At 36.4% G+C, this 25,986-nt stretch overlaps 3 protein-coding genes across 4 annotated transcripts in view; 2 read left to right on the top strand and 1 right to left on the bottom strand.

Moving 5' to 3' along the window:
• LOC117344923 (40S ribosomal protein S18) lies at positions 1–12,267 on the top strand. The gene is made up of 5 exons (XM_033907810.1): positions 1–53; positions 7,259–7,357; positions 9,835–9,921; positions 11,797–11,990; positions 12,147–12,267. Exons 1-5 carry the CDS (start codon positions 51–53, stop codon positions 12,220–12,222), a joined length of 459 nt encoding a protein of 152 aa, XP_033763701.1. The 5' UTR covers positions 1–50; the 3' UTR covers positions 12,223–12,267.
• Positions 271–6,810, bottom strand: LOC117344934. 2 transcript variants are annotated; one of them, XR_004536299.1, is made up of 5 exons: positions 5,937–6,808; positions 2,281–2,411; positions 1,253–1,360; positions 837–1,073; positions 271–461 (listed from the first exon to the last, which is right to left on the bottom strand). XR_004536299.1 is itself a non-coding variant. In XM_033907820.1 (4 exons), coding segments are annotated over exons 1-4 (360 nt in total). In that variant the 5' UTR covers positions 5,951–6,810; the 3' UTR covers positions 271–460. The 2 variants fall into 2 exon arrangements, 1 of the variants encoding a protein (XP_033763711.1); XM_033907820.1 differs by lacking the exon at positions 2,281–2,411 and having other exon boundaries at positions 5,937–6,810.
• A 7,638-nt stretch (positions 12,268–19,905) lies between the features above and the next one.
• The window catches only part of LOC117344913 (SUN domain-containing ossification factor-like), a 38,877-nt gene continuing 32,796 nt past the window's right edge, over positions 19,906–25,986 (top strand). The window contains exon 1 of the mRNA XM_033907800.1: positions 19,906–20,040. Within this exon, the coding sequence (XP_033763691.1) occupies positions 19,949–20,040 (92 nt within the window). The 5' untranslated portion in view covers positions 19,906–19,948. The remainder of the gene's footprint in view (positions 20,041–25,986) is intronic.

Here is a 25,986-nt window from a genome sequence, read left to right as displayed (position 1 = left end):
AGATCAAGAATTCTTACAAAATCGACTTCCTTTTCCGGTAATCCGCCATCATGGTTAGTGTTTACTCCAGTGTTTTTGGCATCAAAATCCGTCATCATCGCGTCAAAACGCACATTTATAAGCTTATAAAATTAAATAAATATATGAAATAGAAGTTGGGTCATTTAGATCATATATTATTAAAGGTCGGAATTCTGTAGTTTTCGTATAATCTTTCATCGAACGGGCGTGTTCAATGGTATTAAGGGTAATGAATACTGCAGAAACTGGTTGAGTTTTTAAAAACTGTATTATATAATATCAGTGTAAAAGTACAGAATGTGATATATGAAAATGTTCGTCTAATTATTATCTTTCTATTGGTGTATATGGCATAACTGTCAGTACTAATGCAATAAAGAAATACCTGCCATAAACTGTTTTCTGTAAAAGTTTCTAATTTTCTTCAAAATAACTGAATTCTGCAAAGAAAGGGGAAAAAAACATTTTTGATGTATTAAAGCAGTTAGTGGGAGCAATAGAAAATAGTTTGTTATTATAAATCTTACAAAATAAGAAGCTTTTATTTCAAGTCACACCATAAACAGAAGCCATTTGTAATTGTTTAAAGGGAGGCAACTCTTATTGGAACTACTTTCAAAGGAATGTATGGTGGCACATAGGTGCAATCTTGTTTAATATATACATATAGGAATATTTTAGAAAATACTTTCATAGTAACTATCATACTGATATTTCAAATCAACAAATTGTATGTTTGAATGAAAATGAAGTACTTCAACTACTTGTCAATGACCACAACAAAAAGTTATATGCATTTACACAAGGATACTTACCACATGAGGTCTATAAATTTAACAGATGCTGACTGAAAATCTGTATGCAGATGATCTATGCTGTATAGCTCTTCATCTCCATCATACATCACTTCGTAAACAGCATCAGGGCTACCATCCTTCCCAGATTCCACACCCATCACAGTCCCATCATACCATTTACGGTGTCCCTCATCTTCTACCCATTCATGGGATATTCGTCTCCCGACAAATTTGGTTCGGTGCAGTCTTTGAGATCTGTAACAATAAGAAATACTGTACAACTGCGAGAAAATTGTTCCATAAAATAATTAACAACAATGGAAAGTAAGTAAAGCATTCATAATTACTGACGATGTATTTTTCTGTTAATAATGTCATATATATATAGGATATTCAATAAGTGTTAGTGCAATATTGGTTTATAATTTATATACCTTGAAGTTGTAGGAATATTCGTTTTATCACCGTTGCCATAAGATGATGGATTCTGACTTGCTTTCACTTTCTGTCCTTCAGTCTTTTTTGTTCTTTGTGTGACTGTCCTTGTAGTTTGTGAAGTACAAGAAAATTAAAAAATTATGAAAAGTAAGCAAAGCATTTATAATTACTGATGATGTATTTTAATGTTAATAATGTCGTATATATAGGATATTACTAAGTTTTAGTGTAATATCGGGTTTTATTACATAGTTGAATTACATTAATCTATATTTGATGTAATGTCATAATTTCAACAATCTTGTCAACAGTTCAATATAACTTGTTATATTGAACGCTTCGAAAAGTTATATTGCACAGTGACGTCCTACAACTCATGCGCAATCCCGTCATAACACTTTAGTCATGACGTTGATGTTTACGATATTTTATTCGACGGGAGTCTATCTTTTTTGTTTCGACCATATAAAAGCTACATACAGCAAGAATATGCATAAGCAAGTACACCTCGTAAAAGTTTTATGGTTTCTTCCCTATCAAAAGTTGTTTAAAATCTGATGTTTAAAAAATCTCAACAAGAACTGATATTATATTGAATACATTAAGCTCTATGTAATAAAACAAATATCTTATGGCTTAGTGTGCTCTGGTCCAAGATATTTCCCCTCGGTGGGTGTAATAAACAATAAGGCCTTGTGCAATATAACACTTGTTGATTACAACCACCTTGGGTTCAATATTCTGGACAAGAGCATGTTAAGCCATAAGATATTTGTATAATATACAATGGAGTTAGGTATACTCTTAAAAAAAAAATACACTACCTTTAGCGAGTGTTATTCTTTAAAGAATTACATAACGAGATTGTATATAAAGTTCATCTCATTCCCCGACAAATATCAACAAAAACACAACCACTAGAGAGTTTCGTTTTTGTATAACGTATAGAAGTTAGCAGATAAAACATAATATTATATTATATTATAACTATTAGACTGCTAATAGACTATTAGAAATTAATTACCCCTGCCTTGAAGTTGTAGGAATATCACTGTTGCCATAAGCTGATGGATTTTGATTTGCAGCTTTCACTTTCTGTCCTTCAGTCTTTCTTGTTCTCTGTGTGACTGTCCTTGTAGTTTGTGAAGGAGTAAACTGCAAGAACAAATATAATATAAACATTAATTACATATGTTGAATCCATTTATCATTGTTTTATTACTATATTTCATATGTTTTACATCTATAATATATTACATATTTGTATTGAATTTTGGTATTTTTTTGGTTATATTGCTAGAAAATAATTTGTACCACAAGTGTTACCACACACATATTTTATGGATACATAAATGAGCACATCACCAAATGTGTGTGTATACGTATGGGTCCATAGTTAACATACCCAAATGCCTGGTTCTCGTATCCCCATAAGAGTGTTATTTGTTGGTGCAGCTAGTTCTGGCAACATTGCTTTGTGATAAAATGCATCCAGTTTCGGTACCATCTTCTCTATCCACAGATTTTGGTCTCTATAGATCCGTTCTAGAAACAGTTGATATGGTTTTTCTGTTCTAACCACAAAATCTGTCCATGGTAAATTGGTTATGTTCATCTGCCCCTGTATTTGGTAGTAGTAATCATGAGACTGCTTTAAATGTAATTTGTTGTCTATCAATTGTAAACAGAAACCATTTACAGTACTTGCGGCTTCATACAAGTTCAAGGGTTTGTTTTGGAGCAGATTTTTAATTTCTAGAAGTCCAGTTTCACCATTTTTTTCATTGACCTTTCCATCAGGACTTGTCGCAAGGAATTTATTGTCAAAATCTATAGAGAGACCTACTTGTTCCACGGTTACTTCAACATGTTCTTCCTTCTTTTTACAAATGTATTCTTTTATGGACATCTGTTCCGCCTGGATGCCATGTCTGGTGTAAAGATTTCCTTTGAATGGACTGTAGAGCATTTTTTTAACTAGGTTCTTCACATTGATTTTGGGATTGCGTTTGACAACAGCACCGAAATTTGAAGATGTTATACGCTTCTTCCTTTCTTTTTGCCATACAGCTGATGCCGACTGCTTTCTTGTGACACGTTCAATTGACTTCATCTTACTATCTTCAAGGTCAATGTGGGTCTTGAAGTACGTGGTTTGCAACTCTGTCAGCCTGTCTGATGAAAGATCAGGTACTGCCTCTAATGAATCTTCGCCATACTCTTTCCGTGCTTTCTTACATTCAGCTTTCTTCGTACTTTCCATTTTCCTCTTCCATCTTCTTGCTTTTCGCTCTGGCTTATTCTGGCCTTTCTTTGTTTGAAGAAGTGCTGTCTGCCTGGTATTATAAAGCCTTTCAAAATGCTTGCCAGCTTTGGTTGAGGTTGTTTCTTGCCAGACCTTTGGTGACCACTGTGGACCATAATTTTTTCGTAATGCTCCACCATAGCATCTAGAGTGCCAGGATCCACGATTGCACCTATTGTAGAGCTTGCCTCCATCGAATTTTGCCCTTATCGCCATCCAAGATTCAGCTAGATTTGTAGTTGTGTTTCCAAGTAATCTTGATGATTTGGCAGCTACTCTTTCCAATATGTTGCTGATATCCTTAAGCATCATCGAATCCAATGTCTCTAATATATTGCAATCCCCTCTGGACAGTTCTTCCTCATTGGCATTCAATGTTTCTGCCCATATATCAGTGACTTCTTCTAGAACATCTGGTATTGTTTCTTCTGCTGTATTGTCAACGTTGTTGCTACTAACTTCTATGTTTGATTGTAGAGACACATTATTACAATCCCTGGCCTTACAAAAGTCACTGCAATTAATGTGGTTTCCAAATACATGATGGACTGAATTGTGTATATCTTTTTGAAGTTTGCGTACAGCTTCTGCTTTATTTGTTTCTTTGGATCGCATTCGAATGGCACTTCTAACACAACTTGCAATTCTCATTCTTGCTGTCTTCGATAGCTTTCCTTTACCTTTGTAGTACTGATTATCAGCAACCAGTTTTTCAAGATTTGTTCGCAAGCATTTGCAAACATGGTTCGCGCATTCTATCTTCGCAACATGGTGTCCCCACACTGGCACTTTCTCCTGGATTTTAGCGTAAACAGATGAATCACCATCAGCTATGAGTCTCGTATACCTTACTCCATGGACCTTTTCTGCTTTTAAAAAACCATCAACAATTATGTCAGCCTCCATTGCCTGTGAACTCTCTTTCCAATTACAAAAACATCTATGAGGAGGTGGATGTGTATGGGTGGTGTCTGCTCTATTACAGAGGTAACAATGTTTATTCCTGACTCCAATATGGAGCAACTTTCCCGTCTCTGCGCCAATGATAACTGCAACCCCACCCAGGGCATTGTAACTATGTTTGTGGGAGCGCTTGCTCCAGCCTCCATCAGCAACCACTGATATGCAAGGTATTCCATAGTCATAATTTCCCTTCTCAATGGCAATGCGTCTTTCTTCTGCACCCGCCTCAAGCATTTCCTTTTGCAGAATTTCACCCCATAAATCTCCTATCTCCTGTTCGATAGTAGTGAATGTGCTCTGTGACATTCCTGGTGCATTTACTGTTCCCAAGAACTCATTTAATTGAGAAAGACCACCTCCCGTCACCATCGTTCCCCATACTGCACGGACATTAATATCATAATGTTTACTACTAGTATTCATGGTATTATTAGACAATGGTAACTGTGCACTTGATTGAAATTTAAATGTCTGTTTGCATCCTTGGCACTCTGTGAGGATAATACTTGCCAACCCATTGCTTCTAATTTCACGTATCAGTTTCAAAGGAGGTACATTTGGACATACTTTATTCAAAACACGAAGACCATTACAATGCATCGAGTGCAAGGTAGTTGTTGCCAGAAAATCTTGAAACTGGTTCAGACTGACCAATCTGTACCCATCATATTCAGTTGAACTGACCCGTTTGATTCTGTATTTGAACCCACCATCCTCTGAATCCACCAGTACCTTGTGTATGCTATACAAGTCTTGGAAATCATGATTGAAATATGTTTTTTTCACCGCATTGTTCTTTGTTTTAGCCCTGATGTTGTAATGCTTTAGTAATCTGTCTCTGAATATTGTCAATTTGTTTTTGTATCTATATGTTTGGCCCTTATATACTGGTCTTCTGTCACAGTTAGCTTTTACTGTATAGTATTTTGTTCTTTTCCATTTTCTTTGAATGGAATATTTTCCTGTTGCTTTACCAAATGGCGTTTTGTTGTGTTTTTTGGATTTGTTTGCCATTCCTTTTCTTATAAAAGTGTATCATACCATCCCACAAACATACAAAACCTGTAGTCTTCACATGTACACCAAACATTACACGAACTTCATCAGTGTTGATATTACACGTGTCACTTATGGCACTCCGTACATTCTTCGTTTGGTTTGTATTAATTGATAAAAAACATACTAGCAACTCATGACTATTCTATAGCAATTATATATTATATAAATGTTGAATTTGTATTTATATTATTTTTGGAAGCAATATTGCACACTATAAACATATCTGAATATGCGGTACTGTCAAGTAACACCCGCATGTCACAATGTCAAAACCTTACCTGTATTCCTTCATATAACATTAAAAACAAACGATCGGATGTTTGCAGTAATGGATAAGGTTACATTTTACTTACCTATATATATTCATAAATACTGCATCGTTGATTAATATCGTGGTTTTGTAAGAAACCTCATGTTTACTCGTCGTGTTGATGTATCAATAGCCGAAGCACAACCGGACACACAATTCCGGAAGTAGTTCCGCTATAAGAAAATTTATGAAATTGAATTGTTATTTATATCTAAATCACACTGACATTTCACCACATATAAACATTTCAATGGTTTGGAATATGATGAATCAAAATCATATAACAAATAAGTACAACAACACTTTAATCCACATTTCTACTAAAATACAACTATATATTATTGCGCGACAAGATGCCGCACAGGAAGTGGAACAACGTAATTACGGCTTTTCAAGAACAGGCCACAAAAGTGATCGAATAGATGCAATCCAACAATGTGACCCACGAATAACAAGTTTAAGGTTTAAATTTCATGTTCAATGCATAATTAAGATGGTATGGCCTGTGATCGGCCTCGATTAGTACTGTAAATTGAGGGTACAAATTTGGAAATACCGACTACAACACGACTCAAATCTTTGACACACAAAAAAGTTTGTGCTGTGTTGTGGATACTGGCCAATTTTTTTTATATAAACGGGCTGGCACGAACTTCATTATAGATATGACTTTATTATTCAAAAAAGATGCTTTATTTATTTACCATATTTTGAGAGCCTTAAAACTTTTCCAGAAATGCATATTTTTTTGAGTTTTTACCCTCAAAATGTCACATAACCTAAACATTTTGGGAATCATTCTTGTATTATAAGGTGTTAATATATGGGATTTCAGTTTTCATCATGGATTTTTTTAAAACATTATTTATTTCCTTATAGTTTTAGCAAGGCATTTTGGCAGAATTTGCTATGTGCATTACCCTTAAACCTTTCCCGAGAATATTCATTCCAGCTTTAAATTATTTGTCTGTATATGTATATTGTGGATTTTATAGAAAAACTTATCTAATTAGAATGGGTTTTTGCTGCAAATATGAAGTATGGATTTAAGTATTTTGGAACGGGTCGAATTCATCTACTTTTTGTGGAACTTAATTTGCCGTACAACACATTTTTCTTCGTCTTGATGCAGCCTCACAAGTAGGGGCGCACAAGAAGTATCAGTACCAACTGCGAAAATTGCAAGAAGTGAAATTTCTTATATATAAGTGTTTTGATTAAATTGTGATTCATTTAAATTTTTGATAAAGAGTTTTGCATATATAGATTCTACCGCGATAACCATATGATTTTATGCTACTGCTAGGTACTACTGTACAGTATAATTTCAATGTTTCATACTTTTGACTTTTACTTTCATTGTAGGCTCTCATCATCCCCGAGAAGTTTCAACACATTCTTCGTGTTATGAACACGAACATTGATGGAAAGAGGAAGATCATGTTTGCCATGACTGCCATCAAGGTTTGTTGTAAAGACATGTACTGTTCCGAATGGTTTTAACTTGCCCATGTACAGTTCTAACTTGCCCGTCTCCATGTTAACAAAATGAATTTATGCAAATTACAGAATTGATAACTTTATCATTGTAACATAAAGATTCAGCACTTCACTTTATGTACAAGTTGGCACCAGATCGGTGTATAATGAGTTGCCACTTTTTATTAATAATAATGTACAAAATCTTACTATCTTTTAGAATCATAAGATGTATCATGAGTTGTAATACATTGGTATGTAATGTTAAACAAACATTGAATTTAAAGTTTTTAGCTCACCTGGACCGAAGGTCCGGTGAGCTTATGTCATGGCGCGGCGTCTGTCGTCCGTCCGTCCGTCCGTCCGTCAACATTTGCTTCAAATCGCTACTAGTCAAAAAGTTCTTATTGGATTTTTACCAAATTTGGTCAGAAACATCCTTGGCAGAAGGGGATCAGAATTTGCATAAATGGTGGCTCTGACCCCCCAGGGGCCGGAGGGGCGGGCCCAATAGGGGAAATAGAGGCAATTCCTTTAAATCGCTACTAGTCATAAAGTTATGAATGGATTTGAACCCAATTTGGTCAGAAACATCCTTGGGGGAAGGGGAACAGATTTTGCATAAATGGTGGTTCTGACCCCAAAGGGGCCAAAAGGGCGGGGCCCAATAGGGGAAATAGAGGTAATTCCTTTAAATCGCTACTTGTCATAAAGTTATGAATGGATTGAACCCAATTGAGTCAGAAACATCCTTGGGGGAAGGGGAACAGATTTTGCATAAATGGTGGTTCTGACCCCAAAGGGGCCAAAGGGGTGGGGCCCAATAGGGGAAATAGAGGTAATTCCTTTAAATCGCTACTAGTCATAAAGTTATGAATGGATTTGAATCCAATTGAGTCAGAAACATCCTTGGGGGAAGGGGAACAGATTTTGCATAAATGGTGACTCTGACCCCAAAGGGGCCAAAGGGGTGGGGCCCAATAGGGGAAATAGAGGCAATTCCTTTAAATCGCTACTAGTCATAAAGTTATGAATGGATTTGAACCCAATTTGGTCGGAAACATCCTTGGGGGAAGGCGAACAGATTTTGCATAATTGGTGACTCTAACCCCTGAGGGGCCAAAAGGGTGGGGCCCAATAGGGGAAAACGAGGTAATTCCTTTAAATCGCTACTAGTCATAAAGTGATGAATGCATGCATGTTCTAAAAACAATTCTTGAGGTCTTTCAGACCTTAGAGAGTCTGGACTTCATTTATCTTTAAAGCAGTTCGGATTCCCACACTATAACCATATATAGCATTGTTAGAGATTTACAAATAAAACAAATTGAATATGAACATTATTTTGACATTTGGTCTAATCCAACCAGGTGAGCGATACAGGCCCCATGGGCCTCTTGTTATCATAGCATTATAGCCATCTGAAATCAACATAAACAAGACAGGAATCAAATCCTATCTAATGAAAAAGTTGTTTTTAATCTGTTTTTAAAATAACATTTAAACAAAAACAAAGCATTGATGCAGAAATGGAACGATGACTTTGTCGGTGTTTATTTTCAATGTCGGATCACAATGTTCACAATTGTCTGGTGATAAGAAAAAAGTAGCCATTACAACTCTTACTGCTCTAATCATGTCCCACTATATACACCCATCAGAAATTTGGGGAAATTATGTGACGTAAAAAAAAAAAAGTAAGTTGATTTGTTTCTCCTTTGATAATATCCGTGCAGGTAGATATATCGTTTAATTGCATAATAACTCAGTAGTTGTGTCGGAAGCAGCTGACAAACACAGCTGACAAACAACTATCACCAAATGTCCATTCCCACCACTTTGTACTATATATAACTGCACCAAACTTTTTACATTGACAATGTCCCACCTCTGTGTATTCTACTTTGTACTACATGTTTAACATGTCCAACATTGTCCTATTGTTAACACGCTTTGCCAAAAATGGTTGTAGATTTCTGTCGTAAGACATATTTGTTGCCACATTCAGGTCATTTATCCCAAACAAACATTTTGAACAGCTTTCGGCAAAGGCAAAAATATCTTTCTTAATTTGAGGAAGAAAATGAAAAAATGTTAAAAAGGCATTAATTTGTTATCCAACAGACTTTGAATATAAATAATCAGTAATTGTTTCATCACTACCATCTCAGTCTTTAATAGATGTAAAGGTTGATATTATTAGTGATGTTTTTTTCCAATATCCCATTCACAGTTGTATCTGTAAAGTATTGGCTGAGCATCAACCCAGAAATAGGAATTTTGTTATAGTCTTATACTGTATAATCCTAAAACAACTGTGATTGCTATTGTATGCCCACAGTCTGTCCATGCTAGCTTTGAATTTTGCAAACTAAATTTATTAAAAATAGATTAAGCAGTACAGTATCTACTACTAAAATTACTGTACTTAATTATTTTCAAATGTGATTTTATATTTGCAGGGAATGGGACGGCGGTATGCCAATGTTGTATGTAAGAAGGCTGATGTTGACATCACAAAACGTGCTGGAGAACTGAGTGAGGAAGAGGTAACTAGCTTACTCAAGTTACTTTAAGAAGTAGTGGTGTAACGATTCACTGATGCATTGATGTAATGGATTGCAGAGTGGTGCATCAATGCATTGTATATCCTTGATTTGTATAGCAATAATTGAAAATTTGTAGTTATCTCCCTTGTCCTCTGTTGGCCTATGTTTTGTAGTAAACGACATGGCTGACAAGGCCGTTCTAACGGCTTAGGCCAAATAACCAAATATAGTTGTTTCCCCTTTCCTGACATACCCTAGTTTTTTTTGCCAACCCTAAAATATTTTATGATATTTTGAGTTGCAATTCCTAAATCACAGATGATCTGTGAATAATTGCCAGTCACATCTTCTGGTCCAGATATTTGGACACTTGCTTGTTTGTGTTAAAGATATATAAAGATCCAACACCACCTGTTATGAATTACTACCCTGAGGTTTGGTGGTGAGGGGTGTCTGTACCACCTGTCCATGGTATCATGGGCAAAACTGTATGGAAGTGAGGTGCAAGTCTTCAGGGATTCATTTGTTGTCAATACATTTTGTGAACAGCACTCCATTACTTGTAAAACACATTTGAAACAACTGTCAGTGAATTTATTTGCTCACATACCGTATTTGACCTAATAAGGGCGCAGGGCGCGGGTAATTGACAGTGGGGCGCCCTTATTCAGATTAATTATTCCGAAGTTTTATGAAACAGACTATACCTTAGAGCAGAATACCCAAGGTTGTGGAAACGGTAAAATATTCAGTCATAAACATATTCCAGATGAAGATATCTGTTCATTATCATATATTAAGCTTTAACATCACTTGAATACTCCTGTAAACTTGTAAACTATGCCAGCTGATATTTAGACCAGAGAACGTGTGTTCCACCATTTGTGTTCTATTTATAGAAACAGGTGATTTCCCAGATCATATCAGACATCTTTTTCTTTTACCTAATAATTGATTTACAATGTCTTTTACTAGCTTTCTGTTCTGAACAAAAGTTATTTATCAACATTGTTACAAGAATGAAGTCTTTACTTTATCTTCAAATAAAGATGGTAAGTTATTATTTGTATGTGTGTTTATTTTTGGGTGCTCTTTGCACTGACATGTCATCTGTAGCCTGTAGGAATACACAAAATGTGGCGAAAACATGTGCTCCAGTTACTTAATTTGCTGAAGAAAATTGAACACAAAAAGTAGCAAAATATTTCACATGAATTATTACTTTTCAACACCATTTTGACAGCATTTTGACACTCGGTCAAAGATTTATTTCCTTGAAAAAAGGTAGGGGCGCCCTTATTAGGGCAGGCGCCCTTATTAGGTCAAATACGGTATTTGTAGGCTTAAGTAGTAGTAGCCTGGACATTGAATTTTATTTCATCAAAAGTGTTTTTCAGATGGAATTTAATGTAACAGTTATGAATAAAACAAAGGGTTGTGAATGTTGATGCTATGTACATAGTCATTATTATATCATAGATCAAGATATGGATTACTTTAAAGTAAAAAATAAATGTTTTGGTTGAGAAAAGAAAATCGAATAAAAAAAAAAACAACGTTTTTCCTACCTATCCTATTTTTTTCTCCGAGCCGAAATGGGAAACAAAACTATAATTTTATTTGGCCTTGTAAAGCTGCCTGTTGGAGTTCTTTCAAATCAAAATTATCTAAATTCAAGAACGCTTTGACAGTGCCATCATACTTGCTACTGTGTATGTATACTACAATAGTACAAGTGTCTTTAGAGTCAGATGACCGTTGAGGCCCAAGGGCCCTTGGGTCTCTTGATTAAGAAATACTGTTTGAAAATATAAAATGACAAGAAGGAAAAAGATACCAATTGTGACAGCATATATCAATATTTCTGCATTTCAGATTGAGAGGGTGATCACAATTATGTCCAATCCCCGCCAGTACAAAATCCCCGACTGGTTCCTCAACAGACAGAAGGATGTCAAAGACGGTAAATACAGCCAGGTCATGTCTAATGCCCTTGACAACAAGCTCCGTGAGGACCTTGAACGTCTGAAGAAGATCAGGGCACACAGAGGTCTCCGACATTACTGGGGGTAAGTTCAGACTTACATCAGATAGACTTAACAGTAATATGGAAAATTTTCTTCATTGTGAGTAAATGGTAACGGTATATTAAGGTTTGCTTTGTATAGTGTTTAATTTGTCAATTGTTAAGACAGAGAGTTATTGAATGTTTTGTTGTGTTTCAGTTTGAGGGTACGTGGACAGCACACAAAGACAACTGGCAGGAGAGGAAGAACTGTCGGAGTGGCCAAGAAGAAGTAAATTATGTGATCACTGAAAAACTAATAAAGATTCTGTCAGGGGACATAACTGTGTCATGTTTATATTTTTAGATCTGACGCTAATATTTAATACAGTAGAATATTTTGAACAAAGCATACTACCAGGTAGTAATAAGACTGTAGAAGAAGTAAGTTCTATGACCTCTTAACTGAAAAACACAATTCTGATACACTATATCCAAGGTATAAACTAAATAGTACAATTTAAATATTTATTCATATTGGAATCGCTTAAAGGGGCATAAAATAGAAGGTACACCTATTATGTAATGAGGGCATTGAAGAAATATGCACAGAGCTCCAACATTGGTCAACTAAAGCTATATTATCAAGAAATCTGTACAGAGTGCCATCATTCATCAACTGAAGCTGTATTATCAAGAAACCTGTACAGAGTGCCATCATTCATCAACTAGAGCTGTATTATCAAGAGATCTGTACATAGTGCCATCATTGGTTTGACAACTAAAGCTATATTATCAAGAAATTTGTACAGAGTGCCATCATTCATCAACTAAAGCTGTATTATCAAGAGATCTGTAGAGTGCCAACATTGGTCAACTAAAGCTTTATTATCAAGAATCTGTACAGAGTGCCATCAATGGTCAACTAAAGCTGTAGAAACCTGTACAGAGCTCCTACATCGGTCAACTAAAGTTGTATTATCAAGAAACCTGTACAGAGTGCCATCATTCGTCAACTAAAGCTTTATGAAGAAACCTATTTTTCAACAGGTGTCTACAGTTGTTTTTAAAATACCTAGATAAAAGTGTAATTTTAAAGAACTATATATGACATTTCATGCCCATTACACCATTGTACTTTTACAATAATATACTGATTATGTGATTGAACTGAATACTATTTGGTATCAATCCTCGGTTTCTATTATGTTCCACTGTTTTGAGTGATTTCCAGTTGTCAACAACCATACATCTGTTCTTTAAGATTGTGACGTTTGATGACTACAGTGTCTTCTTCATCAGACTAATGACCAATGTAAAGCGTACTAGCACCGTACATGTCCGAGATTGTAAACCTATCTCGGAAACTACATATTAAAGACTGCTAGTACATTTCACATAGGTCATTAGTCTGATTAAGGTGACCGTGAAGTCATCGAACAGTCACAATCAGAACAAACCTTAGTCCCTCACTAGAAACCAGAGGGAGATTATAGTTTTGCATTGTCTGCCCTGTCCAGGCTCAATCTGCTGCACTTTTCCACATCGACATTTCATACTTGGGACATGGGTTACCTAAATGAGGTGTGCGTCACATAAGAAAAAAGTAGGTCACTGACCTACAAAGAAAAAAGTTCGCCCAGACTCTTATCTCCTACTAATAAAGGCAATTCATACTAGGAGCATGAGTTCACCTAAATGAGGCAGTGTCGCGTACCAAAAGATCACTCTGACCTACATTGTGACCTTTGACCTACATCACAGATTAAGTTTGTCTGGGCTCTATTTCCTACACTGCTTTACACTGTACTTCATACTTGGGCTGGGGCTTGAGTTCACCAAAATGAGGCAGTGTGTCGCGTACCAAAACTGGTCACTGACCTACATTGTCACCTTTGACCTACATCAAAGATTAAGTTTGTCTGGGCTGTATTTCCTACACTGCTTTACACTGGTACTTCATACTTGGTTGGGCATGGGTTCACCTAAATGTCAACCGAAGCTTAACACTGCACATTTGCGATGTAATATTTTCTTTAAAATAAAATTTCCTGGATTCGGGTATCAAATATTTCTAATTCAGGAAGCACTATATCAACATTATACATTTAAATTAGTAAGATACCATAATTAAATTCGTTATATTAGCAGTTCAAATATTTATTGATTTTATACCCTAAAATGGGTGATACCGTTGATCAAATTAGTCATATTGCTTACTTTGAATTTTTCATTTTTACATCTGAATCCTGATACACGTATAAAATTTACACTGCCAAATGTAATCAAATAATGAGTTGGTGTCACCAGGTCCAATTCCATGGTGAAAGGACACCACTTATAAGTAAATATCCATCAGACTATTTATCATGTGCTTTCTTGACCTATAACTTCACAATCGGTGAGGGCCTGTAATTCATTGATTTGTCTTGTTTTACATATCCAGTAAAATGTTTTAGACCCGCACCGGGGCCAGCGGCAGTTCAGCAGGTTATCCGATATACAATATCGACCTTTTATTTTAACTTGCAAAAGTTGGAGGGAATTTAAATATATTCATTTGGACTAACTTGAATCTGATCAGGAAAACAAAATGGGCACCAAGCAGCAACAATGGATTTTGCCAGTTAAAATCTGTTATTGATTCCTTCTAAGATCTTCCTAAGACTACTTATGTAGGATCCACGTGATAATTATCAAATGATTTTGAGATTTAAAGAAAAATGGGAAAGAAGAGAAAAGTAAGAAAAAAGACGAGTCTTTCATAGGACTGACTTGGATCATTCAATGGCTTGTGCCAAAAATCCCTCTGATTCTATAATGAGGGGAAAAAAGATGACTCTCCATCGCATCCACATTAGTCGAATCTAATAAAATGATGAACCTCTAATTCTACAGGGTATCCACATTATAGAAGCCTAAGGGGACAGACCTCCAATTTTACAGATGTCCATTTTAGTTAACTGATATAATGATGAACCCCCGCTTCCACAGGATATCAACATTAGAAGCCTCGTATGACAAACCTCCCAATATAACAGATGTCCATTTTAGTCAACTGATATAATTACAAACCTCTGATTCTACAGACTGTTATTAGTCGCCTTTGATTATTCAGGGTGTTATTACTCACCTGATTCTAAAGGTTGTTATTACTCACCTCTGATTCTACAGGGTGTTATTATTCGCCACTGATTTTACATGGTGTTATTACTCGCCACTGATTTTACATGGTGTTATCACTCGCCTCTGATTCTACAGGGTGTTATTACTCACCTCTGATTCTACAGGGTGTTATTACTCGCCTCTGATTCTACAGGGTGTTATTACTCACCTGATTCTACAGGTTGTTATTACTCACCTCTGATTCTACAGGGTGTTATTATTCGCCACTGATTTTACAGCGTGTTATTACTCGCCTCTGATTCTACAGGGTGTTATCAGTCGTCTCTGATTCTACTGGGTGTTATTACTCGCCTCTGATTCTACATGATGTTATTACTCGCCTCTAATTCTACAGGGTGTTATTACTCGCCTCTGATTCCAAAGGGTGTTATTAGTCTCATCTGATTCTACAGGGTGTTATTACTCGCCTTTGATTATTCCGGGTGTTATTATTCGCCTCTGATTCTACAGGGTGTTATTATTCGCCACTGATTCTACAGGGTGTTATTAGTCGCCTGTGATTCTACAGGGTGTTATTACTCACCTCTGATTCTACAGGGTGTTATTACTCACCTGATTCTACAGGTTGTTATTACTCACCTGATTCTACAGGGTGTTATTACTCACCTGATTCTAAAGGTTGTTATTACTCACCTCTGATTCTACAGGGTATTATTACACACCTTTGATTATTCAGGGTGTTATTATTCGCCACTGATTTTACAGGGTGTTATTACTCGCCTCTGATTCTACAGGGTGTTATTACTCGCCTTTGATTCTACAGGGTGTTATTACTCGCCTCTGATTCTACAGGGTGTTATCACTCGCCTTTGATTATTCCGGGTGTTATTATTCGCCTCTGATTCTACAGGGTGTTATTATTCGCCACTGATTCTACAGGGTGTTATTACTCGCCTCTGATTCTACAGGGTGTTATTACTCACCTCTGATTCTACAGGGTGTTATTACTCACCTGATTCTACAGGGTGTTATTACTCACCTGATTCTACAGGGTGTTATTACTCACCTGATTCTACAGGTTGTTATTACTCACCTCTGATTCTACAGGGTATTATTACACACCTTTGATTATTCAGGGTGTTATTATTCGCCACTGATTTTACAGGGTGTTATTACTCGCCTCTGATTCTACAGGGTGTTATTACTCACCTCTGATTCTACAGGGTATTATTACTCGCCTCTGATTCTACAGGGTGTTATCACTCGCCTTTGATTATTCCGGGTGTTATTATTCGCCTCTGATTCTACAGGGTGTTATTACTCGCCTTTGATTATTCAGGGTGTTATTACTCGCCACTGATTGTACAGGGTATTATTACTCGCCTCTCATTCTACAGGGTGTTGTTACTCGCCTTTGATTATTCTACAGGGTATTATTACTCGCCTCTGATTCTACAGAGTGTTATTACTCATCACTGCTTCTACAGTGTTATTACTCACCTCTGATTCTACAGGGTGTTATTAGTCGCCTGTGATTCTGCAGTGTGTTATTAGTGGCCTCTTTTTCTACATGGTGTTATTACTCGCCTCTGATTCTACAGGGTGTTATTACTCACCTCTGATTCTACAGGGTGTTATTACTCACTTCTGATTCTACAGGGTGTTATTACCTCTGATTCTACAGGGTATTATTACTCGCCTTTGATTATTCAGGGTGTTATTATTCGCCACTGATTTTACAGTGTGTTATTACTCGCCTCTGATTCTACAGGGTGTTATCAGTCGTCTCTGATTCTACTGGGTGTTATTACTCGCCTCTGATTCTACATGATGTTATTACTCGCCTCTGATTCTACAGGGTGTTATTACTCGCCTCTGATTCCAAAGGGTGTTATTAGTCTCATCTGATTCTACAGGGTGTTATTACTCGCCTCTGATTCTACATGGTGTTATTACTCGCCTCTGATTCTACAGGGTGTTATTACTCGCCTCTGATTCTACAGGGTGTTATTACTCGCCTCTGATTCTACAGGGTGTTATTACTCGCCTCTGATTCTACAGGGTGTTATTACTCACCTCTGATTATACAGGGTGTTATTACTCGGCTATGATTATACAGGGTGTTATTAGTAGCCTCTGATTCTACAGGGTGTTATTACTCACCTCTGATTCTACAGGGTGTTATTACTCACCTCTGATTCTACATGGTGTTATTACTCGGCTATGATTATACAGGGTGTTATTAGTAGCCTCTGATTCTACAGGGTGTTATTACTCGGCTGAGATTATACAGGGTATTATTATTCGCCTCTGATTCTACAGGGTGGTTTTTTTTGTAATTATATTTTTATTCAGTTTTTCAATGCAATATACATTATATTTTCATATTATGCATGCTCACACGTGCACATATTCACGAAATATAGAAACAAAATACTTACAAATCATCTAATTCACACACACACAAAACACCCAGCTCACAAAAGCTATATTGAAGTACACACATGAAACAGCATCATACACACATACACCAGACACACACAGACCCACCCTCCCATGCATGTACCCCTACATATATATTTCAAAAAGCATGTATAGCATATATATTCGAACACGCACACCTCCCCTGACCCCCCACTAAACACCCTCACACACCACGTGTACACACCCTCACACACATTGATATCAGCATGTATATTTTCACAATCAAGATTGTTTACATACAAATACCTAACCTACACATAAACACTTTTTACCAGCAAATTTTACAAGTTACAACATACAGACATTAATGGATCGAAATTTCAGTATTTTGTTATCTTTCAATAGGGAAAAAACGAAGTGACATCAGTAAGGATTAAGTACATTGCATTGATTTTCTACATTGTGTTATTACTCGCCTCTGATTCTACAGGGTGTTATTACTCGCCTCTGATTCTACAGGGTGTTATTACTCACCTCTGATTCTACAGGGTGTTATTACTCGCCTCTGATTCTACAGGGTGTTATTAGTCGTCTCTGATTCTACAGGGTGTTATTACTCGCCTCTGATTCTACAGGGTGTTATTACTCACCTCTGATTCTACAGGGTGTTATTACTCGCCTCTGATTCTACAGGGTGTTATTACTCGCCTCTGATTCTACAGGGTGTTATTAGTCGTCTCTGATTCTACAGGGTGTTATTACTCGCCTCTGATTCTACAGGGTGTTATTACTCACCTCTGATTCTACAGGGTGTTATTACTCGCCTCTGATTCTACAGGGTGTTATTAGTCGTCTCTGATTCTACAGGGTGTTATTACTCACCTCTGATTCTACAGGGTGTTATTACTCACCTCTGATTCTACAGGGTTTTATTAGTGGCCTCTGATTCTACAGGGTGTTATTAGTCGTCTCTGATTCTACAGGGTGTTATTAGTCGTCTCTGATTCTACAGGGTGTTATTACTCGCCTCTGATTCTACATGGTGTTATTACTCGCCTCTGATTCTACAGGGTGTTATTACTCGCCTCTGATTCTACATGGTGTTATTACTCGCCTCTGATTCTACAGGGTGTTATTACTCGCCTCTGATTCCAAATGGTGTTATTAGTCTCATCTGATTCTACAGGGTGTTATTACTCGCCTCTGATTCCAAATGGTGTTATTAGTCTCATCTGATTCTACATGGTGTTATTACTCGCCTCTGATTCCACAGGGTGTTATTAGTCCCATCTGATTCTACAGGAAAAGATGTTTACATAATGTATTTTTGGATTTAAGCATCAAGCGATAACCTTAAAATATATAAAGAATATTCACATTTGAATTCACGGGAATAATTTGTCCGTTCTCGTGGAATAACCTCCTGTCTAATGTACGTAATAAACACAGTGACATACATGTAGGTATACCAAGCACACAAAAAAATGTTTTCAAGAAAAATGGAGCTATACAATCATAATTATAATGATTGTATTGTATTATAATGATTGTATTGCATTATAAGCAGACTGTCAATGGATTGGACATCATGTACATGTTGTGTCGTATATGTTGTCAGAATAAATCGATGTACATGAAAATGCTAAAGTATAATCTTAATTAAATTTCCAGAGATATCATGGACTTTGCTATACAATGTGGAACATACAGGGATTGGAAAGACCGAGATGACATCGAGTTAACTACACTACATTTTTTTTTTTATTTTGAACCATTTTCCTCCAAAAATTTGCGTCCAATCATTTCAATTTTTGAATTTCTAAAAAGCTGAATAAATTCCACGTACATTGATTAAGTTTTTCTAGCAAGTGATTTTAAGCAAATTGTTCAAAATTTGCATAAATAGGCCTAATCACCGAATTTACATTATGGCCGCTTATACTGTTCATAGTAAATAACAAATATTATCGAAATATACTAGGCACCTACGTTATTATGAATAAATTTTCTTCAAAAATACCAATCTTTTTCAATGTTGGATTAGTGAAAATAGTTGCTTCAAAACACAACTAGTCAAAAAGTCCTCAATAGATTTGAGCCAAATTTGATCAAAAACTAGCTTGGGGGAAGGAGAACAGATTTTGCATAAATAGTGACTCTGACCCTCCCCCTTCATTTATTAAACACTGAATCTAATGAACGGTTTCCGCGAGACTGAAACACCTGTTACAGTTCGAGTTCTGTGGAAGTTTCTAGTATGAGGTTTTCATTTTACGACACGTGTACAAACAAAACCACGTGGTCCTTTTTGACATTTGTTGAGGGAATTTCCCTTTACCGCATTTGAACTCAAGGGGCTATCCCAATGACCATGCGCAGTCTATTGAAACACGTTGCCGGAAGTTGCATTTTGAAGCGAACATTGTAGCTCCAGTTACGAGCGAAAAGTCGGTCAGCGATGATGTTTTGTCGATGTTTAAGGAGTGGACAGTTCCAGGATACTTAACAATGAAAGGGAAAAGCTCAATATTGATCGTGTTAATAATAATCGCCGGTCTAGTGATGTAAGTATAGATTTTGATATTTCTGAAAACTGTTTATTCATCTACACTGATCTAGGTTACCGTAGATGACAGAACAGCATGACACTAAAAAGGAGGTCAGCGGATCGACAGTTCAGATATTGGTCAGTGGGTTTACTGAACTGGAACCTCATTTTTTGAGGGGACGACACCAAAGTAATTTCAATGCTTTCTTGTACATTTGTATAGCATTCATCGAAATCAGACCAATCGGTGAACAATTTGTCCTCGTAATTGCCAAATTAGTGAAATTACCAAATCAAAGGCCAGCTATCACACATAGCACGTACATTATACCTTTTCTTTTGTTACATTTGTTTCATCAGCTTGGACCTGCATGAACCACGAGCGATAAAACTCGTCTTCATACTCATGTTGGAGGATGACACGGCGAGAAAACTATGACGGGCGCTTAAATAGCTGATATCATAAATTTGAATAGGCCTAGCCAGAGAGAGTTAGGCCTAGCTGAAGTAGCTAGGTCTGACAAACCTTTATTACGAGTCAGTGTATGCAATAGTCTAGTGATATTTTTATTCATTATTTTCAATCATTTTATTTACCATATTGTGTCAGTAATCAGTATTAAACTCTTCATGAAATACGAAACATGACTTATTACAATCATATTGATAATGCATATTTCTAGATCTGTAGTATATGATGTCACTGACATGAGTTTAATGGCTCACAATCCTTGGTTTCATCAGATGGGAAGATATTCAAATCACTCTGGGTCATCAGATGGGAAGATATTCAAATCACTCTTGGTCAATGCCGGTCTGTCCGTAAACAATCCTCATAACAATATTGCTATATCTTGAGAAGTAATGGAATCAGAAAAGATGAAAGAAGGGAAATGTAGCAAAAATGCCTGTGTTATATAGAACTAGTATAGTAAAGTTCAGTGTATAATGGTGGACGGCTGGACGCTCAGATCACTCTGGTATCAATTTAAGTTTGTGAAAGTCATTTTCTAGATAGTTCTTGAGTGACCTTTCTCAGATTTCATAGTTGGTTCCCATTGTTTTGAATTTCAGGGAAAGAGGAAGATGAGAAAATTAGAAAAAGGATTAGTCTGATATAGATCCAATAAAGGTCATTCATTGGTGGGTGCCAGCTATGAAACTGGCCAGACAAGACATCTGTTTTTGTTCTTAATGTTTAATAGATCTGTTACGTCATTGACATGTAACAGATAAGGGGAGATAAATAAAATGAAAAGGGCATGCGCACCACTAGAAAAAATGTGAGGCATACACTAGCTTCCCCCTCATCCTCCTCTGTCCCATCCTCTTTGTCCTCTTAGTATACACATGTGCATTGTAATGTTGATTCTCTATGTTTGTAAAGATATAGAGAATACATGGCTAGTATGTTACAATAAAAGGTTTATTTTGGTGTGAGGCTTAGGAAAGACGAGGCTTTGTCGTGTCACCTCGGCTTTCCGTGTCGAGCACCAAAATAAACCTTGTATTGTAACATACTATATATATAGTGTATTCTGTTTATCCCGCAACAATTTTCTACTAGTTGGCAACATTCAAAACGAACAAATTTCCGTTTTGTTTACCTTTCTTGGGTTTGAGTGACCCCAATTGAAGTGTACTTCTACATCGTGCAAGAAAATATCCACTGTATATGTATTTACTACCACGAAACTATTAATGCACTATTGCAAATAAGTTCCAGGCTTTTTATGTAAATCAGAGTTCAATTTCACTTAAACATGTATAGAAATATAACACAAATACAAATTATTCCCATCAAAGACCCATTAATTTACTAATTGTTTAAATCTACAATCAACAAAACAAATTAAATTTTGTACATATCTACTGTAGTTGAAAGTAGTCTATCAGGTGTGGAACAAAAATTATTCACGTGAATTGTATCAACATATAAAGCAATCATATTGATGGATGAATCATGCATTTATTTAATTTCAAAATATTTTATTAACAATACACATATAAAATACAGTATTGTCAAAAGAATGAGACAACAGGCTAAGCCTATATCAGTCTTCTTCTTCTTGCATTTATCAGTCAGTAGTTATCGGTCAGTGTGTGCAGGATAAAATGAAATAAACTGTCAGGTCTAACTGAAGCAGTACTAGTGATGGACCAGGTTTCAGCTTGTGTATGATTACCTCTAGGCAGTGTACCAACTTTTGGTGAACAGATGTTCACCATTGCTTGAGGCAAGTTATAACATTGATATTGGGGCTCATGAAAATTATTTTAGTCACCAGCTACTGTTGAAAAAAAATAAATTTGGGGGAAGGGGGGGTGGGGGGATTTCAATTGTTTAACCATTATACTTGTCTGACCAGTTCCAGACCATTACACTTGTCTGACCAGTTCCTGACCATTGTACTTGTCTGACCACTTCCTGACCATTTTATACTTGTCAGACCAGTTCCTGACCATTATACTTGTCTGACCATGCAGTTCCTGACCATTGTACTTGTGTGACCAGTTCCTGACCATTGTACTTGTCTGACCAGTTCCTGACCATTATACTTGTGTGACCAGTTCCTGACCATTGTACTTGTCTGACCAGTTCCTGACCATTTTCCTTGTCTGGCCATGCAGTTCCTGACCGTTATACTTGTCTGACCAGTTCCTGACCATTGTACTTGTCTGACCAGTTCCTGACCATTGTACTTGTCTGACCAGTTCCTGACCATTGTACTTGTCTGACCAGTTCCTGACCATTGTACTTGTCTGACCAGTTCCTGACTGTTATACTTGTCTGACCAGTTCCTGACTGTTATACTTGTCTGACCAGTTCCTGACTGTTATACTTGTCTGACCAGTTCCTGACCATTTTCCTTGTCTGGCCATGCAGTTCCTGACTGTTATACTTGTCTGACCAGTTCCTGACCATTATACTTGTCTGACCAGTTCCTGACTGTTATACTTGTCTGACCAGTTCCTGACCATTCTATACTTGCAATTTGAATTGTCTGACCAGTTCCTGACCATTTTATACTTGTCTGACCATGGCCAGTTCGAATTCCTGACCATTATACTTGTCTGACCAGTTCCTGACCAATATACTTGCCAGACTAATGGAGAGATAGCATATGGAATGGTATTGGACATATAAAATTCCGTCATGGATGGGAATTATAATGAAGATATATATTTGTCATTTTGCAATTGAGCCATTGTCTGAACATTTTAAGGGATGATGATGTAATTAAAGGACAACTCTTTTCATTTATGGTAACCTATCGGTATGATGACCAAATGGAGGCTTTGAATTCTGATTGATTTAAAGGTTTAGTATTAGCACCTGCAGGAGTATTGCTTATCCTTGGGTTGACAGTTTGAGCTGTTCTGGTTCATGTATTAACTGAATAATTTAAACATAGTAATGAGTCTGTACTGTTGTCCTTGTATTGGTGGCCACCAGCATTGGGAATCTGTAAACCACTCCAGACTTATATCGGACAAATTGGTAACATGCCAGCTGGAACTCCAAGACAGATCTATGGAATCGGGCTATATTGGGTTGGAATAATGCTGACTTTCATTCCATTAGCATATGTTTATTTGGAAGCTTTGTACAGGGGTAGTAGTTGTTGGGATTGTCCTTAAGGTCTAATTGGCTGAGCTGGCGTGTAAACTGGAGGTGATACCACGTCTAGAAGTAGAAGTGATATACAACCTGACAGGTCATATAATATTGACTTTAAATTAAAGTTTCAAAGTCAGTCAGTTTACCTTTGGTTATATGGTGTGTAATTTCAACAGTGTATCTAAACGAGATAAAATATTTCACCTAGAGACCTAGATACTATAGGTGTATACAATATCTGTTTACTAGTTCAATGTACCAATAATATAAATAGCTGTTATAGATTAATGTTTTACAGGTAATGTTTTACAGGTACAGGTAATGTTTTACAGGTACAGGTAATGTTTTACAGGTACAGGTAATGTTTTACAGGTATTTTTACTGCAGAGAAATTTTTTTATTCATGTCTGTAGAATAAAAAGTATTTAATCTGAAAGTAAAACACCAATCTTACTTAAAATACAAATATTACCTTATGCATGTTAAAACACTAGTATATAAGGTGATAATTTATTATTAGTTCACTGATATAGTTGTTTGGGGGAATTAAGTTCACCAATATTACCTTAGTAGTGGGAGTCTTTTGTTTATATATACAACTAGGCCAGGGTCAATGTGTCTGAATTTTCCGGAGAGTTTATGAGGGATTACTGCTGAGGACAGAAGATGGCTGACAGAAATCAGTCGCTATAGAAAACAAATGAGCGACCGCCGTTCCAAAAATTGCTGGTCGTTAGTCACATTAGACAGGTGGTCACTGTACAGAGCGTCGATATATAGTAAAATCTCACGGGGAATCTTAAAATTGGTCGTTAGACAGGCAGTCGTTATATATACAGACGGTTGTTAGAGCAAGTTTGACTAGTTATTTGGGAGAATCAAGTTCACTGATGTAGTTGTTAGGGAGAATCAAGTTCACTGATGTAGTTGTTAGGGGGAATCAAGATCACTGATACTAGTTGTTTTGGGGATCAAGATCACTGATATAGTTGGGAGAATCAAGTTCACTGATATAGTTGTTTGGGAGAATCAAGTTCACTGATGTAGTTGATAGGGGGATCAAGATCACTGATATAGTTGTTTTGGGGATCAAGATCACTGATATAGTTGGGAGAATCAAGTTCACTGATATTAGTTGTTTGGGAATCAAGTTCACTGATGTAGTTGTTTTGGGAGAATCAAGTTCACTGATGTAGTTGTTAGGGGGAATCAAGTTCACTGATATAGTTGTTTGGGGGAATCAAGTTCACTGATGTAGTTGTTAGGGGGAATCAAGTTCACTGATATTAGTTGTTTTGGAGAATCAAGTTCACTGATATAGTTGTTTTGGAGAATCAAGTTCACTGATATTAGTTGTTTTGGAGAATCAAGTTCATTGATATAGTTGTTTTGGAGAATCAAGTTCATTGATATAGTTGTTTTGGAGAATCAAGTTCATTGATATAGTTGTTGGGGGGAATCAAGTTCACTGATGTAGTTGTTAGGGGGAATCAAGTTCACTAATATAGTTGTTTTGGAGAATCAAGTTCACTGATGTAGTTGTTAGGGGGAATCAAGTTCACTGATATAGTTGTTTGGGAGAATCAAGTTCACTGATATAGTTGTTTGGGGGAATCAGTCGTTGGGAGGAAGTTCACTTGTACATAGTTATCAGGAGGAAACTCTGATCATTGATAAGTTCACTGATAATTGATAACAGGAAATTCACCAATGATGTGAATTTGATGGCGACAATTGATATTGTTAGGAGGAAATTACTGGTTCTATATTATTTTGACATGTGGGATGGAAGTTAAGTAAAAGGTTGGCATTTCCTTGGAGTTAATAAACTCAGGTACTATATTTGTACACGACATAGGTTGGAAGTAAAATTGAGAGAGATAGTTCACTGATTACTAAGAAGAGCTGGGGAGTGTAGAGTTTAAAATATTGCAAGAAGGCTCATTTTCAGATTGGTGGGGACCACATGTACATGTCTGTACAGAAACTAATCACAAATTGTTGTCTAGTTACTTGGAGGAATGCCAGTACAATGCATCTATTGCATGTCTGGCTTCAGGGGCTCAATGATAAATGATGCCAAAAATAAATCAGATTTGAAAATCTAATTCACGAAGTCTGGAATCTAGAGAGCTAAATCTATACTTATAGACAAAACCTACAGCTGTATCTAATCTGGATTGAGAAATATTACAGATATTGGAGTATAGTTGGTGTCATTAAGTATATTAGATGGTTTTTTTTTCTGATACTATAATTACTTAACATGCTCATAAGGATTAGAAAAAGTTCATAATGGTTTCAGTGAAAAGATTTGGTTTATTTTTAGCCCACCATCAT

The sequence above is a fragment of the Pecten maximus genome, chromosome 2 (genome assembly GCF_902652985.1).
Source record: "Pecten maximus chromosome 2, xPecMax1.1, whole genome shotgun sequence".
In the NCBI taxonomy this organism is placed as follows: Eukaryota; Metazoa; Mollusca; class Bivalvia; order Pectinida; family Pectinidae; genus Pecten; species Pecten maximus.
This window is presented reverse-complemented; position numbering and strand designations above follow the sequence as displayed.

Bases quoted from the DNA above. Each gene is read 5' to 3' on its own strand.
- LOC117344934 (XM_033907820.1), bottom strand. The intron at 1,074-1,252 runs GTATATAAATTA...TTATTGTTACAG, and splicing joins AATATTCCTACAACTTCAAG to ATCTCAAAGACTGCACCGAA.
- LOC117344923 (XM_033907810.1), top strand. The intron at 7,358-9,834 runs GTTTGTTGTAAA...TTATATTTGCAG, and splicing joins TTGCCATGACTGCCATCAAG to GGAATGGGACGGCGGTATGC. The intron at 9,922-11,796 runs GTAACTAGCTTA...TCTGCATTTCAG, and splicing joins GAGAACTGAGTGAGGAAGAG to ATTGAGAGGGTGATCACAAT.